The sequence below is a fragment of the Salvia miltiorrhiza genome, unplaced genomic scaffold (genome assembly GCF_028751815.1).
Source record: "Salvia miltiorrhiza cultivar Shanhuang (shh) unplaced genomic scaffold, IMPLAD_Smil_shh original_scaffold_269, whole genome shotgun sequence".
NCBI lineage: Eukaryota > Viridiplantae > Streptophyta > Magnoliopsida > Lamiales > Lamiaceae > Salvia > Salvia miltiorrhiza.
In genome coordinates, this window is record NW_026651514.1 from 384,843 (window position 1) to 405,713 (window position 20,871).

General features: G+C 38.7%; 1 protein-coding gene across 1 annotated transcript; it reads right to left on the reverse strand.

Moving 5' to 3' along the window:
• Positions 1-11,198: 11,198 nt before the first annotated feature.
• On the reverse strand, positions 11,199-13,245 carry LOC131003786 (uncharacterized). The gene is made up of 7 exons (XM_057930338.1): positions 13,011-13,245; positions 12,691-12,929; positions 12,410-12,610; positions 12,209-12,316; positions 12,056-12,125; positions 11,707-11,799; positions 11,199-11,461 (listed from the first exon to the last, which is right to left on the reverse strand). The coding sequence occupies exons 1-6, from the start codon at positions 13,143-13,145 to the stop codon at positions 11,710-11,712; spliced, it is 843 nt and encodes a 280-aa protein (XP_057786321.1). The 5' UTR covers positions 13,146-13,245; the 3' UTR covers positions 11,199-11,461; positions 11,707-11,709.
• Positions 13,246-20,871: the final 7,626 nt, after the last annotated feature.

Here is a 20,871-nt window from a genome sequence, read left to right on the forward strand (position 1 = left end):
TTTTATTAGGAATTACCGGTTCAAGTTACATTCACACTTCAATTAGAGTAGGATTTTATATTTTGCAGACCCTCAATATTGCTTATCAGATATATGTATGAGGCATATAACATGTTTACGAAACACCTTTTGTGATTACCATTTGATGGTTTCTTTTGTTTTTTGTTGTTGTTGGGCGTTGTGTATGGGTGCCTAGTGATGTGTTCTATATACAAAAAGAAAAAGGGTTAATCAATATTTTATGTCTCTAGCTTTAACATTTTTTCAAAAAAAAGTTGTATCAACTTATGTTTTCATGTAAAAAAATCTCGATTTTTTAAAAAGTATTGCACACGATTCATTTTCTTTTTGTCCTTATTGTTTTAACCAAATATCTTCATACTGAACCAAAAGTAGCTGGTTGAACGGGGAAGATGGTTGGCCGTTAAATCAACAATTTAAATGTTCCAGTCGGATGCCTTAGAACTAGAGATGCCAATCAGACTAGTTCATCGGGTTTTGGGCTAGCTTTGTTGGGTTGTCGGAGTAGTTGGTTGTGGGCTAATCGGGCTGAAAAGATTTTTGATTAGAAATTTCAATTCTAAACATTTAGGTTTCAGGCTAGCCCATCGAATTAATTGGGTCAAATGTTAAAAATAAAATTATTTTTTGTATTTTATTATTCTTGATGGTCTTATATATAATGTTGGTGAAACAAGAAACCAACACCTAAACTAGAAAGTAGTAAACGACACCGGATTTACGTGGTTCGGTCGAAAAGACCTACGTCCACGGGGGTTTTAGGGGTTTTCCACTATAATCGATAGAGTGTTTTACAGTTTACAAGTTGTAGGCTAAGAAATAATGGCTCTCCCTCTTTAATCTATGCATCAAGGCCCTATTTATAAGCATAACATAAACTTAAGGCCCTTGGGCCCATTAGACCCTTAAAGCCCATTAGCCCAATGAATCAAGCCCAAGCCCCATTATTCTAATCTACATCTTGAAATTAAGCCATCAGAGCTGGAAAGCGGAGCCGAGCTGAGCCAAGCTGAGAGTCAGGACGATCCTGTATCAAATATCAGAAATAATCACACTAACAATAATAATAATAATCATAACTAGAAATATTCCCGTTATGTTTAGCACAGCGCTGGTGCATATTTCAGTCCTCATCAAATGTATAAAATATGCATACAAATTAAGGGCCTGTTTGATATGGGTTTAAAAGCAGGATAAGTTAAATTAATATGGATTTATGTAGTGTTTGATATTATGTGTTACTAATATGGTCAACTCCAGGTTTATCCCAAGACCCTAGCTTATTTTGTGGGATTAACCCACACTAATTATCCCACCTCCCCCATGGGATTAACCCACACTAATTATTCCACCCCCTCCATAGGCTACTAATTTAGGTATTTGATATGTTAATCCAACCTATTTCAATGGATACCAAACACTTTTTGGGATTAATTACCAATGATATCAAACACCCATCTGAGATTAGAAATCATGACTAATCCACACTAAAGTATCAGGATAATTTATATCCTGATTAATCCAATACTGAAAATCAAACGGGCCCAAAGATATAAATTATATGGCAAGCATAAAATGTAAATTTAAAAGATTGAAGAAAAGAAGTCAAAATTACATAATATATAAATTAATAGTATTATTTGCGTGTAAATATACGAACTTTCAGCATTTTATGATTTTTTTATCTAGGGAAAAAGTGCAGATTAGCCCTCGAAGTACTAGCCCTATAGCGTAAAACCCCCCCTTAGTCATTGTGTGTGCAATTACCCCCCTCCCCCCCCCCCCAAACTCTAAAAAAACGTGCAAATCTACCCCTCTGACCTAACGCCGTTTTCGGCCGTTAGTCAATTTTTTTAATTAAAAACGGGGCCCACCTTCAACGACTCACAACGGCTATTATATTTTGGGGGTGTTTATGAGTTGAAGAACCCTAATTTACGATTCCCCCTCTTGCGATTTCTATAGAAATTGAGCGAATTTCTTCGAATTAGCATAGGGTTTATTCTTGTTCTTATCATTCGACCTCCAAGGCATGAGTTTCAATTCAGATTGTGCCTCAAGCTATTCCGGCGGTCGGCGGCAGATGGAAGACGCTTATGGAGGTAATTACGTGCAGTGTTTATGCGTGATTGAAGGTAAGCGTTTGAGAGCTCCGAGAATGACGTTGTGGACGGAGGATAACCCAGGAAGAAGGTTTTACGGGTGTAGAAATTGGTTATAATGTTGAAGCATCACTTTTTTTTGTTGTCTTGTACTCGAAAAATTGTGGATTTTTCGAATGGCATGATGAACCCATGGGTGAGAGGTCAAGAGAGGTTATTAAATCTTTGAAGACTGAAAATGGGGAGCTCAGAAAAATGCTTGAAAGAGCGACGACCATGGACATGGACTTTGAAGCTTTGAAGAATGAAAATGTGGAGCTCAGAAAAATGGTTAAAGAATCAATGACAGTTAGAAGGAAAAATGCATTTCTTTGGATAATTTTGATTGTATCTTGGTTGTTGGTGTTGTTTATAGTTGTAGGTTAATGTAAGCTTTTCTATGTATTTTGTTCATGTAATGAAAAGAATCAATGGAACTATTTTCCCTCAAATCTTGACTCATTCAAGTTCATTGCAGCATTCTAACATAAACAAATCTTGAATCAATGGATAATCTGGAATGATAAATAACTATGTATTATCCAAAATGTAAGTAAACCATCACGCTTGTTCATTGCAGCATTCTATTTCAAGTTCAAATGCATATTCAAAAACTATGCAGATTCAAAAACTACTTCAGGTGTTTCATGTTAAACTGGAAAAGTGACATTGTGGCAGCAAAAAATGCAAATAAAAAAGCTAATTCAACTTGTGGTTGTTGATCCAAGAGTTGAGTCTGCTTTTTTCCCCCTTGGTGACCTCCTTAGGATGGTCTACTGAAGTTCATTCTTTTCCCTTGGTGGCTTGAATGGCTTGGTAGATGTCTTATTCATTTTTGAGGACTCTCCAACTGACTTCTCTGGTTCTCTCTTCCTTTTCTCCAACCTTAGTTGTCTTTCACTGGGTATTGCAAATCTGGTATTTGGATCCTGTTCATTAGGCGTCCCCTCATCTATGATCATTGATTGAGATCCTCCAGGCTACATAATATGCAAATTACAACATATAAGTAACTTAATTGTATTTTAGTAAGCAAAAACTTAGCAACATATGTGGTATTCTTACATTTAGGATCTGTTTTCCTGTGTCCAGATTGACATAAAGTCCAAGGCCTGATGGAGCTTTCTTCTTTGGCTTAGAAGAGCAGGAAGCTTGGGAACTCTTACTGGCCTACATATTAAATAGAGTGAATTTAGCATAAGCTCTTTAAACACATAGAATCAAATCAATGAATGAGTCTTTACCTGAGCTGGATTTTTTGGACATGCATTCTTTTTGTGGCTTTCACTCCCACAAAGGATGCAGTGTTGAGTCTTGCCTTTTCTGCTCAACTTATGCTGATGCCTCGGCTCATGTGATGCCCTCACCCTTTTCTTCTTTGGCCTACCTATCTTAACCTCAATAGGTGGAGGTTCCACAACATCTTCCTCTCTCACATCCCAGAATTTAACTCCGGGCAAGGGATGAATGGCATGTTCATAGGCTTTGGCATAAGTGTCCCTATGGTAGTATTGACTAATGACATGCATTGGTTCAATAGAGCTATACTGAAATGCAGCTGTAGCATGTGCACATGGGATACCAGTAAGTTCCCAAACTCTACATGTACATTTTTTATGATCAATGAAGACAATATGTTTGTCCTCCCCCCCACTGACCTCATACCCGTACTCACCATTCCAAACAACACTACATTCAATAGAGTCAGCCTTGTTTCCCTCAAACAAATTAATGGCATTTGGAGACCAATCACATTTCCAAGATGATAATGCAGACTTCCTATCAGTTATCCTCTTCATATATAACAACCTAATGTCCTCTAACATGCTGACAATGAGTTTAAGAGCCTCAATTATGTTAGAATTGAAAGACTCGGATAGGTTGTTGTCTACCATGTATGTGGAGGCTCTGGTGCTTTGATAGGCTCTGCTCTAGTTGGTTGGAAGATAGTGTAGAAGGTCATCCGTAGCCTTTTTGTTGATGCTCCTGATCTTGGCAATGTTGATCTTGAATTCTGCCTCGTAGGAGCTCCAAGCAGCCAACCAGAATCTTTTTTTAAGCTCATCCCCTCTCCATTTTTTACTCCAATTGGAGTAAATGTGCCGAGCACACCACCTGTGCCCAGCACATGGAGTGACCTCCTTAACAGCCTCCATCAGACCCTGCTCAGTTTCAAAAGAGATGTTAATCAGTCACAAGAAATACCAAAGATTGTATCAGTTGCACTAACTTGAAATACTCACCTTTTGCATGTCAGACATTATAGTAATGTCTTCAACTTGAGTGGCTCTAACAGTACAAACATTCTCTTGAATACCCTTCTCCCATTCTGCAACTGGTCAGTGGATAATGTGACTTCCATCCTTGATCCAGGCATAACTTCCTTTACCTTTTCAGCATAAGCAAACAGCCTATTGAACTCCTCCTTGAAACTGCCCTCTAGCTTAGTTATTATGTCTTTCTTTGCCCTCTTGCACTTGTGCAAACTTACATGCAGTTTCAATTGATCCTTAACCTGCCCCTGCATGTCATTTGAAGTGAATTTAGGATTCCTATACATAGCAGACTTAAAGTATTTTGCTAAATACCCTTGACTGACACTTGGTACTTCTCTTTTTGGATAACAGGTATGCTCTCCCACGAGAGTCTTGACAACCAACCCCTGGACATCCCCATCTTTTGAAACAAATAACAGAAATGGACAAGTGGGTTCATTCTTGCAAACCACTCTTATCCTTTTTGGTTCATTTTTGACAAAGTTTAACTTATAACCATATTTAACACCATAGGCATTAATGGCCTCCCTACAATCATTGGCATTGGCAAATGTCATACCTAAAGTGAAGCCTCCCTCTTCACCATCTTGTACAGACCCCATAACCTGCTCCACCTCCCTACCCTCTTCTTCACTATCAGACGAATGTTGATTGTAACAACTAGAATCACTCCCCATATCTGCCTCTCCCTCAACCTCTGCCTCTCCCTCAACATCTCCCTCTCTCTCAACCTCTGCCTCTCCCTCAACCTCTGTCTCTTCCTCAATGTCTTCATGAATACCCTCTAGACCTTCTCCAACACTATCAACATTGGAAGCCCTAACATTCTCAGTATTCTCAGTATTTGCAGCCCTCTCAACCTCATTAATTTCTACCCTTTCTCCAGCCCTATCATCAAACATATTCTTAAGATTAACTAACCTTTGACCCCCATCCCTCTCACCCTCAACAGCAGCTCCATCCCTCTCACCCCATGGACATTCTCTACATCCTCACATAAACTCTCATCTTCATCTGGAAACAAGGCACAAGGTGTGATAGAAGGCATAGGATCTATATCATGGTCAGCAAATAGCATAACTTCCTCTTGTCCAACTAGTTCAAAATAATCAAAAACTTTGAAACAATGCTTAGCATCTCTAAGGAGAACAAGACCATCATCTAAATTACGGTCCTCATCTAAGGCATAAACTCTATTAGGCTTAGAAGAATAGCATTTCTCGAATTCAAGAAGAACTCTATCATAGGTCATATTTTCTACTATTTCTTCTATTTCTTCTGAATTAAATCCATCATAAAACAAAGCACCGGTATCATCATCATTCTTCCAAATTCCCAAATAGTTGAAAACAAAGTTAACAGGCGGCATGCTGTACACATAAGAAATTTATCAAAATTTTGCAGAAAGACCAATCGAAAATTTGAAAAAAAAAATCACGAGTGGAAATTGCATGTGCCGTGACAAGCAATATTGCAACTACAAAAGTTATGAATACTAACCTCTTCGTTCTTACAAAGCTTGTTCTTCTTCGTCGTCTACGTGGTTCCAAAGCTACGTCTTCTTCGTTGAAGAATTGAGGAATGAAGTTCTTCGATAAATGGCATAGGGTATTTCGCGACGTTTGGTATGGTTGTTCGGTGCCAAAGCCCGCGTAAACAATTAAGGTGGGCCCCGTTTTTAATTAAAAAAATTGACTAACGGCCGAAAACGGCGTTAGGTCAAAGGGGTGGATTTGCACATTTTTTTTGGAGTTCGGGGGGGTAGTTGCACACACAGTGACTAAGGGGGGTTTTACGCAATAGGGGCTAGTACTTCGAGGGCTAATCTGCACATTTTCTCTTTTTTCTATAGACATTATTTTTTGAATACAAATGCACGAACTTTGTGTTTGTCTGATTTTTCTCACGACGAGCAATTTCGATTAAATTGTACTCCCTCTATCCCAATATAAATGTCCCACTTTCCATAATGGAATGTCCCAATATAAATGTCTCATTCCTTTTTTGGCAACATATTCTTTCTATATACCTAATATTTGAATAATTTCCACAAACAAACTTTATCTACTTTCTACACATTTTTAAATTTTCGTGCCCAAAACCTGTGAGACATTTATAGTGGGACGGAGGTAGTAATTGACTTGACTTCTACGTGGCATATAGTGTAATCAATCTGAGCCGAACCGAATAGTGGTGTGCTCAAATTTGATTTGTTTAGTATCGAATCGAATCCCTAACTTTGTTTACTGAATACTTTGAGGCTCACGAGCCTATAAGAACTTTCTAAATTTATATTTATATTCAAAATATTGATTATTTTATTTTAAAAATAAATTATTTCATTTAAAATAATAAATATATTAATTATTTGATTATAACAAACAAAGTTAATTCAAGATTTAATACAATTATTATTAATTTTAGTGGATAAATATAAGTTGTATCTACTAATAATTTATATTTTTTCAGCTTAATCACTTAACGAACATGTTCACGAGCTAACGAGCAGAATACTACCAAGCTCAAGTTTGGTTTGTTTATTTATCGAACATCTCTAAGAGCATCCACATCGCCTACACGATAGCGGCCTACTCGTGTAAGGCGATGCAGCCCTACACGAGGGCTACACGTTCTAACGTGTAGCCCGCTCGGTCGTTCAAAATCAACGCATGTTTTATGCGCGCGATTAAAAAAAATAGAATTTTGAATTTGACTGCCTCGATTTTCGTGCTTTTTTTACCGTTCAAATTTTTTCTTTTTCTTTTTCTTTTTCTTTTTTTCTCCTCTTTTTCTTCTTCTCTTCTTCTTCTTCCTCACTTTCAAACGTGGGCTTATCTAGACTAGGATTTTAATTAATGTAATTTTAATTATATTTTTTATTTTATTATTTTTGTGTAATTTTTAGGTTTTTTATTTTAATGGAATTTTAATTATTAGTAAAATGTGTTATTTAAATTTGAGCAATTAAATTTAAGTGAAAAACATAAAAATCAAAACTAAAAAAATCGTGTAGGCTATCATGTAATTCCAATGCAGCCTCTTTACACAATGTGGTCCCCCCCTCATCAAGTAAGCTATCATGTAACACCAATGTGGATGCTCTAAACAAACTTGAATGAGCTTTTTTTGAGCCTAGCTCTAAATAGTACGCGAGCGGCTTGGTTCATTTATAGCCCTAGGCATATTATTGTGCAAGTGCTGTACGCATATCAATTTTTAATTTAAGTTATTTATGTTTAAATACACAAAATCAGAATTTTCTAGTTTTTCCCACAAACTTAATACTCTTCTGAATTTTCCCATGAAATTCATTTCCCTCATATTTCTCAATTAGTATGTGTTGCAATATTGAATATGGTTAAATTGTTAATTCATTTTTTTTTTAATTATGTCGAGAAATTGAAAAGTTTTAATATAATATTTGGATCCAAAACTTCTATCATGGCATAATTCTCAACGAGTTTGTACTTAATTAGTTATGTTTAAAATGTTAATTTGTGTCGATAAATTGAAAAGCTTTAATATGATTTTGAATCCATATTATTGAGTGAGATATATGAGGGAAATAAATTTCGTGGAAAAAATAAGAAAAACATGAATTTCGTGAGAAAAATTAGAAAATGCTGAAATGCAAATAACTCAAAAAATATAATGAAGAGGAAAAAATCATTTGCCAACTTATAGTTTTGTGATGTTCTTATTAAGTTTTTTTTTTTTTTTTTTATCGGGCAAAGTCACGAGGTTACAGTGCGGAGACAGTATTGTGGACGCCGATTTCTGCGAGGTAAATGTGGATGCCGATTTCTGCGAGGCAGCTTACGCCGATTTCTGCGCAAGTGGAGGCAGAAGAATGAATCAACACCGCACGCCGGCCGTCTAATTGACACGCCGCACGCCGGCCGTCTCCGCTGCTGTTGTGCTCATATCTGCGGCTGGCTATCAGCTGGAAGTCGCCGCCGCCGCCGCCGCCGCTGCATCATCCTGAACCGCCGTTGCAGATCTCCCTCGAGATCTCCATAAGCGCCGACTCGATCCGCCACTATTGTCCATAAAACACGATTGCTGTCAGTTGGCTGTTTTAATTGTCAATTGGGGCTGTTTTTATTGAGGAGGGTTTCTGCTCGGATTCTCGATCCGATCGGCGGCGCTGATAGCACGCCGCGCCTGCCGATCCAGACTCCCCACCGCGAGGACTCTTCTCCGGCCGGCCGCGACTCCAGACGCCTCCGTCGCCGCTGCTCCCCGCCTTAAGCCGTTCTCCTGCCGGTGATGGATTCGAGTTCGCCGGAAGTCCATCGTGACAAAGGGGGCCTCAATCTTCCCCTGGTCTCTTCTAATTTTGACAGGTCTCGATCTAAGTCCCCTGCCAATGTTCCGTCTCAGCACCCGCCTCTCGAAAAGCCGAGTTATTCTTCCGGCGCAGTGGCTGTTGGGCAGCGCTCGTCGGGTTTTTCACCGGCGCAGAGTTTGATCGGTGATCCTAACCAGACCATCCCTGGTTTGATACAGCCGATACCGTCTGTTGTTACTTCAGTAGCGCAGGTGCCGGGTTCTGCTCCGGCTGTTTCTTTCGCTGCCAAAGTAGCTGATAAAGTCCAACCCAATTCCCTTAAGAAGTCGGATGTTGCAGCGTATGGCCTCCGAGGCCTTCAAATACAGCGAGAAGGAGAGGTTGTCACCCTCTCAGTGCCCAAATCGGAATATCAAACAAAGTTGGAAGAGTTTCAATTTGCACTAATCGGTAGACTTATCCAACGTAAAGGGGACAAGCCACGCACGTTCGCCGACCTCTCTCATGAACTTCGAACCATATGGCAGTGCGCCGACTGTCAACTGGTGCCCATGGCTAAGGGATTCTTCGTTGTTAAATTTTTTACGATGGAAGCGAAAAAGAAAGCTAAGGGGAGTTCTTTTCTCCAACTGTCAATCGGCCACGTACGCTTCCGTGAATGGACTAGGTATTTCGATCCGTATAAGGAAGTGTCGTCTCTGGCTCAGGTATGGGTTCGGATATATTATCTTCCTGTCGAGTTATGGACTCCGGTGATTATTGCTGGTATAGGTCGTGTGCTTGGTCATCCTATGCGAATTGATAATGCCTCCGCAACTGGTCATGTGGGACACTTTGCGCGGGTTTTGGTGGAACTTGACATGGCTTTGCCTATTCTCAACTCGATGTACATTGATGACGGCGATAGATCGTTCTACATTGAGTTTGGTTTTGAATCTATGCCCCTTTTTTGCTCGCGTTGTAAACTTACAGGTCATTCAACGGATAAATGCCGGAGAGCTGATAGGGCCACGAGCAAGCAAAAGATCTCTGAGCCTCCTGCTGTGGTTGTGAAGAATCTTGATAAGGGAGAGGGTCCGATTCCTGCATGGCAGCCCAAAGTTGATATTCTTAAACCTCTATCAGGTCCTGATCTTCTAGATGCGGCTACAGTGAAAAATGATCTCCCTCTGGCGGGGGATGCTAACCGATATCAAGCGCTAGATGAGGATGAGGAAGAGGAAGTGGAGGAGACTATCATTGCGGACTCCAATTATGAAGCAGAGGCTTTACATGAGGAAGAAAATGATGGGTCGCCTCACACGGAAAAGGCTAGTGATAAGGAGGGCTCGAATGTAGAGGGAACTTTGGAGTTGGATTCTGGAACGAATAGTGGAGCTGTGGTAGAGCAACAAACGGTAGTTGGGGCAGAAGATTCAGCGAGCCAGCAGGTTAATTCGCCGATTAAGGAAGTTGATTTTGATAATAAATCCATTCCTTCTCCGGATGACATGGCGAGTCGTATTATTAGGTTAGAGGAGCAAGTTAATCAGGGGATGCAGCTGCTCTCGGAGCAGAAGCGCGGACGTGGTCGTCCAAAGGGCTCGGTTAAGGGACGAGAGCCTATACATGCAATTCCGGAAGGTTGTATTAAAAGTCGTCTTAGGAATGCGGAAGAAATGGGTAACAAGCCGAGGGAGTTTGTGGTTGACGTCACCAATAGGCCTAATATGATTGCAATGAATAATGTCGTCCATAGGCGTTGGTCGGATGATTTGGATAATGATCCTGACTTTCCTTTTTGAGTTGTTCTCCTTCGCTTTTTAAGTTTTGTGCCCTTAGTCTGCATCTTGTGCTTTCAAGGGATGTTTTTTCTTTTTCACTTTATAATAAACCTCAATTTAATAAAAAAAAAAATCGGGCAAAGTCATGTTAGATGTTAGTAATTAGTTTCCCCCATCCACTCCAAGAACCACCTTATCTCCCCATCCAAACCACCTTATCTCTCCATACACTACTACAGAAAAGCTAATAGACATTTGGCATTACCTATTGTCTATTAGAGAAAATGTCTGTTGTTGTAAGTGGTAGTGTCGTTGGTGCTTGAAAAAAGGTGCTGAAAGACCACAGTCATTGCCTGTTGTCATAGATATTTATGACAACAGACGTTGTCTGTGGTCTTTGAGAGCATAGGGTCCGTTGTTGTATCATTAATATTACTATGGTTTTCGAGTAGTGTCGTAGGTGCCGAGTTCTATGGTGTTTTTTGTATATCACACTAGCTTTTGTCTGTTGTCGTAGTAGAAAAACACCCATTTTATTTCTTATATACCACCTCAGTTTTTGAGCAGTGTCGTAGGTCCCAAAAAAATCATGCTCTTTTATAATGTTAAAATCGATTAAATCATATATTTATAAGAATTTTTTTTTTCTGGAAATTCAATATTATTTAAAAGCATAAGAAAATCATTTTAATTTTATAATATAATCATTATAAAATTTCAATATTCATTACAATTAAAATTCGTCCAAATCAATTCTACCATATTCCATTACAAAATACTAATATTTAAGCTAAATTCTAACAAAAACTATAACTAAAATGAGTAAACATGATTTGTGGGTCCACTACCAAATAAATTGAATCTTAGCCTTCAAATGAGTTAACACTTGTTGCTCCTTCGTTCCTTCAAAATGTGATGCATCAACCAATACATCCAATATTGTCTTCTTTGCCATCACCACTACATATCCTTCACACAATCACAATCAAAATGATCATAAACAAATTAGCCACATGTTGTCATTCTGTCAATACACAATAATTACATTAAAATAATACATGTGTTCCATACTCATCAACAACAATTAACAATTATATATATAGTACGCAAACTCATTTTCTAAAGAATATTCAAAAAGATCCATACAAAATATAACCTCATTAATTCTTCCCAACTATCACAGACAATTAAATCTAGAAAAATATATGCATTACCTTTTACTCCTTTATATATTCTTGAACACAATCTGCCCACTCTGATCGCACTACATCTATCTCTTCATTTGAATACTTTTCATGAGCATTGAACTGTAAAGTACATATTATAATTTAGAAAATAAAACGAAGGCAAATAATTATTAAGATTGTACAATTTAATATACACAATTATTATCAAAGATTGTAGAGAACCAATCGTCCAAAGATGACTATTTATCACTATCTCTCTCATGTACTTCATCACATAGAAACCACATTGAGTCAAGTCCGGTTGTTTCGGAACCTACATTAATTTTTCATTAATAATGAATAGTTATAATTCCACAAGTTATGTTTGAATAAATACCTTCAGTACTGTCCAATCAGGCTTCTTCTTTCCATTCTTTCTCTTCTCCATATTGAACAACCTTAAGGCCCTTCATATATAAAAATAACGTAATGCATGCATTGGCAAAATATGCTAGAAATAAGATATAAACAGATACAAAACAAAACTTACAATTCCACGACTTCTTTCCAAATTTTATCATGAATTCCTTTGTAGAGGGAATCCAAGATAGCAATCTCTCCCTTATTAGGGTCAATCACCGTAAGAATCCAATGATATCTACATTTAAGCCACAAAAGATTAGAGAAATGTTATTAATAATATAATTTAAATAGCTTATTAATAAAATTTAAATAGCGCGAGAATTCTTACTCCACATTACACGGAGCTAAGAAAATTTGATTGATTTTTGTATTAATCAACCTTTTTGACAATTCTCGTGCTCTAAATTCCATATTCTCATTCGCAGTTTCTGCATCCGTTTTCGTAGTTGGAATATAGCCTATATTCAATGGGTCAACAAATCTAACCATATCGGCCCAAGGTAACATGTTCAACTTGCTTTGTAGGAAGCTGCAAACGGAGAAATAAGATCACAAGCTAATTCATACCCTAGCCTATATTTGATAAGTAAAGTTAAAATTTGTAATTACCATACGTAGGTAGCAATACACATATAAGATATTGGCTTCAACTGGCAGAAAGGCACGATGTCTTCCATGTCTACATATAAGTTGTGCTTAACTCCGAAGACATTCTCATCAAGTTCAATAGTTATATGGTTGTTGCCCGAACGCTTGCCATAAATATACAACATGCGCAAAGGCTTTGGAAGAGCTGTAATATCTATCGTTTCCTTGTTGTTTTCTTGTGCTTTTTCTTTTTTCGGTTTCTATCACAATAAAAGCAAACTTATATTATATAATATAATATTTAAAAATTTCACCAAAAAATTAAGTTATGACACTCTTACCTCATATCTCAACTTGAAAAGACGTATAGGCCATTCAACATGTGATCCCACTGCATCACCAATGCTTTCGTAGTCTTCTGTTGGATAAGGCAAAAGAGCATCTTCATGGATTGCTTCATCAATGACTACACGCATGCATCGTTTATATAATTTATCATTAGGTCCGTAGACTTTCACAACTGTGCCAGTGCCAACATTTTTGCTCGATTCGACACTTAGTTCTACAAATTTACCCTAAAAAACTACAACATTTTTCACCGGCCGGCCGCGACTCCAGACGCCTCCGTCGCCGCTGCTCCCCGCCTTAAGCCGTTCTCCTGCCGGTGATGGATTCGAGTTCGCCGGAAGTCCATCGTGACAAAGGGGGCCTCAATCTTCCCCTGGTCTCTTCTAATTTTGACAGGTCTCGATCTAAGTCCCCTGCCAATGTTCCGTCTCAGCACCCGCCTCTCGAAAAGCCGAGTTATTCTTCCGGCGCAGTGGCTGTTGGGCAGCGCTCGTCGGGTTTTTCACCGGCGCAGAGTTTGATCGGTGATCCTAACCAGACCATCCCTGGTTTGATACAGCCGATACCGTCTGTTGTTACTTCAGTAGCGCAGGTGCCGGGTTCTGCTCCGGCTGTTTCTTTCGCTGCCAAAGTAGCTGATAAAGTCCAACCCAATTCCCTTAAGAAGTCGGATGTTGCAGCGTATGGCCTCCGAGGCCTTCAAATACAGCGAGAAGGAGAGGTTGTCACCCTCTCAGTGCCCAAATCGGAATATCAAACAAAGTTGGAAGAGTTTCAATTTGCACTAATCGGTAGACTTATCCAACGTAAAGGGGACAAGCCACGCACGTTCGCCGACCTCTCTCATGAACTTCGAACCATATGGCAGTGCGCCGACTGTCAACTGGTGCCCATGGCTAAGGGATTCTTCGTTGTTAAATTTTTTACGATGGAAGCGAAAAAGAAAGCTAAGGGGAGTTCTTTTCTCCAACTGTCAATCGGCCACGTACGCTTCCGTGAATGGACTAGGTATTTCGATCCGTATAAGGAAGTGTCGTCTCTGGCTCAGGTATGGGTTCGGATATATTATCTTCCTGTCGAGTTATGGACTCCGGTGATTATTGCTGGTATAGGTCGTGTGCTTGGTCATCCTATGCGAATTGATAATGCCTCCGCAACTGGTCATGTGGGACACTTTGCGCGGGTTTTGGTGGAACTTGACATGGCTTTGCCTATTCTCAACTCGATGTACATTGATGACGGCGATAGATCGTTCTACATTGAGTTTGGTTTTGAATCTATGCCCCTTTTTTGCTCGCGTTGTAAACTTACAGGTCATTCAACGGATAAATGCCGGAGAGCTGATAGGGCCACGAGCAAGCAAAAGATCTCTGAGCCTCCTGCTGTGGTTGTGAAGAATCTTGATAAGGGAGAGGGTCCGATTCCTGCATGGCAGCCCAAAGTTGATATTCTTAAACCTCTATCAGGTCCTGATCTTCTAGATGCGGCTACAGTGAAAAATGATCTCCCTCTGGCGGGGGATGCTAACCGATATCAAGCGCTAGATGAGGATGAGGAAGAGGAAGTGGAGGAGACTATCATTGCGGACTCCAATTATGAAGCAGAGGCTTTACATGAGGAAGAAAATGATGGGTCGCCTCACACGGAAAAGGCTAGTGATAAGGAGGGCTCGAATGTAGAGGGAACTTTGGAGTTGGATTCTGGAACGAATAGTGGAGCTGTGGTAGAGCAACAAACGGTAGTTGGGGCAGAAGATTCAGCGAGCCAGCAGGTTAATTCGCCGATTAAGGAAGTTGATTTTGATAATAAATCCATTCCTTCTCCGGATGACATGGCGAGTCGTATTATTAGGTTAGAGGAGCAAGTTAATCAGGGGATGCAGCTGCTCTCGGAGCAGAAGCGCGGACGTGGTCGTCCAAAGGGCTCGGTTAAGGGACGAGAGCCTATACATGCAATTCCGGAAGGTTGTATTAAAAGTCGTCTTAGGAATGCGGAAGAAATGGGTAACAAGCCGAGGGAGTTTGTGGTTGACGTCACCAATAGGCCTAATATGATTGCAATGAATAATGTCGTCCATAGGCGTTGGTCGGATGATTTGGATAATGATCCTGACTTTCCTTTTTGAGTTGTTCTCCTTCGCTTTTTAAGTTTTGTGCCCTTAGTCTGCATCTTGTGCTTTCAAGGGATGTTTTTTCTTTTTCACTTTATAATAAACCTCAATTTAATAAAAAAAAAAATCGGGCAAAGTCATGTTAGATGTTAGTAATTAGTTTCCCCCATCCACTCCAAGAACCACCTTATCTCCCCATCCAAACCACCTTATCTCTCCATAAACCACCTTATCTCTCCATTGATCCACCTTATATCTCCCATCTCCAATTCGCTCCCAAGAGAGATCGAACCCGGGTCACTTCACTTAAGTAAAGACTCGGTGGCCAGTGGGCTAAGCCCCTGGTTGACAAGTCAATATAAATTTTGAGTTTTAAGCTATATTTAGTGAGCTTGCATATTATCTAGGGTCAGTTTACGTAAAGCATCTTTGATGTATGTGATAAAGGTGTGATTGATATTTTATTATAGACTAATAATATTATTTTTTTAGAGGATTATACACTCTTTATTCTTTATCGCACTTCATAGGTGGGATCCCTTACGTAATTAGGACAAAGTAACTTATTATTAAACCAAACTAGCATTTTTTTTTTCACGATCCTATCATTGTTTATGGTTGTTGCGAAATTTTTTATAAATCTAAGTGTTAGATCCGGAGGGTCTCGAATAGGTGTATGGGGGAATACACCTATGAACTATTTTTAATTCCTCTAAGACAGAGGAATCTCAAGATAGAGATCTAAACGAAACTTTACAAGCAAACTAAGACGTCTGTTAACAATAAAGAGTTTTGACCAAACAGGGTTGACGACTAGGGGTGAGCAATTGGTCCGGACCGGACCGAACCGACAAAACCGAGGACCGAATTTTCAATGTTTTTTGGACCGAACCTGACCAATTGAAACCTTAGGACCAAACCGAAACCGCCATTGGTTCTCGGTTCGGTTCGGTCCAAAACCGACCATTTTTAAAATATTTAAAATTAATAAAAATATTAATAATATTAATAAAAATATTAATAAAAATATTAGAAATTAATATAAATATTAATAATATTAATAAAAATTTTAAATATATTTAAAATATATATATTCGGTTCGGTCCGGTTTTGGCCTCCCCGGGACCGAGACCGAACCGAAATATTTTCGGTCCAAGAAAATAGGACCGGACCGGACCAATACATGGACCAAAACCGACCCGGACCGAAAAAACCGATCGATTCGGTCCGATCCGTCGGTTTTGGTCCGGTTTTGCTCACCCCTATTGACGACTGATACTGAAAGACTCTTCAGTAATGAGTTATTAGTTAAGTTACTAGAACTTAACTGATGCACGTAAAGGCTTCAGTCGAGTTTGCTAAAACAGAGATGATATCACTCTTCCTGACTATCAGAGGATAGATCAGTCAGACTGATATCATACGCAGTGGAAATAACTTTGTTTCGTAATAGCCTTGGTTGAGCACGTTGTTAGTCTTAGGTTTCTCTTTGCAGTTAATCAGTATTCAGTTTATCAAATGAAAGAACACAAGTAAGAGTGTAAAACTGAAAGTTGTAAATAACATAGAGACTTTTACGTGGTTCGGAAAATACTTCCTACATCCACGGTCGGTTGATCAGACCAACAATCCACTCCGCAAGTGCTTAACTGGTGCACTGCAAACCGAACCGTGTGCTTACCGGGTGCACACAACCGTACCACTGAAGATTCCACTCTTCAGTACTAACACTTCACTCGCGTTGGTTTTCTCACTCCTAGCACAACCCGCGCTAGGATCTCACGGAGTCAGAGTACCTTCCTGGACTCCTTTACCACTCAAACACTCGATTCTATCTCTCGAAAGGAGGTTTGAAAACTTGCCAACTATACTTGAAAGAACAAGTTCTTTGGAGCAAGTTTGACCTAGGCTTCTGGGTAAACAGAGGTTTGCCTAAGGTCTAAGAGAATGTGTGTAATCAGCAGTGACTGATTTTTGGCTTTGGAATTCTCTTCTTTGATTCAAGCTTTGGGGAGGTTAAGCTTTTGGCCGAGAAACTATTTTGGTAGAGTTTCAGCTTATGTCGTTGAATCGGTGAAGATTGAAGTGATCCTCAAGCGCTATTTATAGGAGAGGTCTTGAATAGATCCGTTGGCGGAGAACGTCTTCAAGATTTCTTCCGTTGGAGAGCTTTTCGAATTTGGGCTGAGGCTTCAATCTTCGAGGTTCCTTGTTTGGTGGGAACGGCTATGTTGAAGAGCAGGAGATGTGACGTCTCTGATAAAGTAGCCACCAAATAGGAATGACCTCTGCAGAGAGGGATGATCCTGAGATCTCTGCATTTAATGCAGCTGTACTTTTGGAATACGTGGCTTCCTTTTGAACGTTGAAAGTTAAGTCCGAGGAAGAATGTTTAACTGATACTTGACTTTAGTATCAGTCCGCTGAGTCCACGCGGCACGCATTAAGTAATCAGTTCCGAACTGATTCTTCAACTGATACTTCAGTTGGTATCTTCAGTCTTCAATCTTCAATCCTTCGTCCTTCAGTCTTCAGAACCGCCAGCTAAACTAGAAACGAACTCTAACACTTGAGTTCAAACAGTTCTAGTCTATTACAATTAAGACCTATGAATTTTGGTATCATCAAAACAAGGATTAGGATATTCCACAAAGTTCCCAACACTAAGAAAATAACTAACATTTTTTCAGAAGAAACAATGTAGTCAAATGGCCATAATGAAGATTGAAAATTAATTTTTGGCCCCTAATCTTAAAACGTCAAAATATTGCCATTAATTATGTGGTATGCCTAATTTGCCCTTTTTACTCGGCCGTTGAGGTGATTGCTCAGCCGCTGGGATGATTGCGCGGCCGCTGGAGGCTTATGGGTGAGTTGCGCGCTCGCGGGGAAAAGCCAGCGCCCGCTGCGCGTATGGCACTAATAGTGTCATAAGTGCCATACGCATCATTTTATTACTTGGTCTTATTTTAGATTTTCGTTTGCCAAAAGGACCATTTTAAACACTTCCTCGTTTGGTTTAGATGTTCCATTTAGGGTTTAGGTTATCTATTTAGGGTTTAGATTATCCATTTATGATTTCTTAATTATATTATTGTTGTTTTTGTTGCACATATGGCACTTATGGCACAATTAGTGCCATAAGTGTCAATAATAGTGCCATAAGTGTCAAAAGGACCATTTTACTTGGTTTTATTTTGAATTTTCGTTGGCACTTTTGGCACTGTTAGTGTCATAAGTGCCAACGGAAATTCAAAATAAAATCAAAGTAAAATCTTAGCACTTATGGCACTAATAGTGTCATAAGTGCCTAACCCGACCCGGCACGCGACCCGCGTGCCTGATTCTTCCCGGTCCGCCTCATTAAGGGTAAAAACGTCCAAATCAATAAAAATGACCAAATTTTATGTTTTTTCAATGTGTGGCCATAAATTGTATTTTATGCTTCATTTTGGCTACTTCAAAATTATACTCTTTTCACAATATATAAGTTATCGATACCTTATATATTGTGAACTACCCTTAAAAAATGTGTAGAAAGTAGATAAAATGAGTTGGTGAAAATTGTTTAAATATTAGGTATAGAGAGATAATATATTGTCAGAAAAGGAATATTGAGACATTTATAATGGAACATCTCACTGCGAAAAGTGAGACATTTGTAATGAGACGAATGAAGTATTATTTATATTGTCTACAAAAATTGCAATGCTCACGTGAGCTGCATTTTTCAAACAATTTATATTAAAATGAATGTTAATACTAAAATTAAATATTACTCCCTCCGTCCACGAAATGAGTACCCATTTGTGGACAGCACGGGTTTTAAGAAATGTATTAATTAAAGAGATGTGTGGGGTACACTTGCCAAAAAGGGAAATGAGTACTCATTTCGTGGACGGACGAAAAAGGAAATATGGGTACTCATTTCGTGGACGGAGGGAGTACAAATAATATAGTATAAAGACTAAGTATCTAATAAACGAGGAAGCTAGTTGAACCATATACTGTCCATGTATAAAGTAACCATCATCAAATATAAAATGACTTGAGTGTAGTATGGCTAAAATTGATTCAACAATTAGGTTTTCTGTTAACATAGAGATTTAGGGTTCACACTCACCGTTCCTCTTCTCAAATAAAAAAAAATCAATGTATTATGCACGACTATTGTGTGCTCATTTATATGCGCATACACTTAGAAAATCACTAGATATCCATGTAAATACTCCCTTCATTTATAAACAAGTGACTCCATTAATCAAAAAAATGTATATTATAGAAAAAATTAAATTTACATTTGTAACCTTATTCATTATTTTATTCATATATTACAAAAGTTTTGAAGAGGAATGTCTTCAATGAAAATTTTGGATTGGCCAAAAATTATTTGGATCTAAATAATTATGTCTCAATTCGACCAAAAATGTGCATTTAGACTTTATCGGATCAAAATTTTATTGAATCTAAATTAATACTCAACTATAATAAATGAACATAGATACCATTATATGCATCGATCGCTTGTAAATGAAATACAAGTACCCTTATCCTCCACTTTATCTTACCTGTTATTATACATTGATAATCTAGCTAATCATTCATAATACTGTAATTAATTAATAGGCTTCGTGTTCAGTGTAGATTCTACACCCTTAGAGCATCGCCAACGGGGCTCGCGGAGCGGGTGCTCTCCCAGCTAGCACGGGCCAACACCATTGTTGCGTCCTGCCAATGCGAGGCAAACTCACAATTGTGCACTTGGTGTGCGAGAGAATAGAGAAAGTGTGTGTGATATACGCACCAATAAAAAATTATTGTTTTCACAATTAGAGGCATACACGTGATTCTTTCAAAGGTGCCTTACTATTGTAGGACAAGGCGATGCTCGCATGAATGAGAGAGAAAAGTGAAGTAAGAAGAATGTATGCCGTATGACTTAGTATCATAATGCTATTACCATTTAAAAAAAATCTATATTACCATTAAAATTTTATATCATATTAGTTTCAACATTTTGAGGAATAATATTTTTAAAGATTTAATCATTGGTATAGAACAATTGTGAACATGAAGCAAGCCGAGAATGACCGGAATCCGAGGCAGGATGTTGACGTGGCGGATCCGGTGCGAGAAGAAGAAGATTCGGGGAATATTCTTTTTCCCATGCGCGGAACATATATACTCAACTCGGTCTAGGGTTACACCTAGACAATCCTATTTGCGGCGGACTCTCCCAAGTCTAGCCACGTGTTGGTCTTCGGCCCCACGCCTCGCATTTCCTTTATACATATCTTATTTTATTTCATTTCCAGTGTGCACGCGATTAGAGAGAGAGTCAGGGTGTACCAAAAACAATCTTTTAATTTTCTGCATTTACTGTTCTTAAGGTCCCAATTAGGGCAAGATATTTTTTTATGTTTTTTGTTGGCAATATAGCATCCTGCCTTATTTTCGTTTAATATTAAGTTTCTATTATTCTATTTTCATGTATTCTTTATCTTTTATTTTTGTTATTTACTTTATGTCTGGCTAAGTCTTTAAATATGGACAAGATAAGATGAAGTGGATAAGATCTAATAAATCGTGCGGTTGAAAATGTGTAACTTAAGTAATTGCATGTGTGTTCCCGATGTGTTGGACAAGATAACAACTATTCAACTGGACTTGATTAATTAACATGTCATTAATTAATTGAGTAGAATTAGATCACCAATAAATCAATATTAAAGAGTGTGTACAAT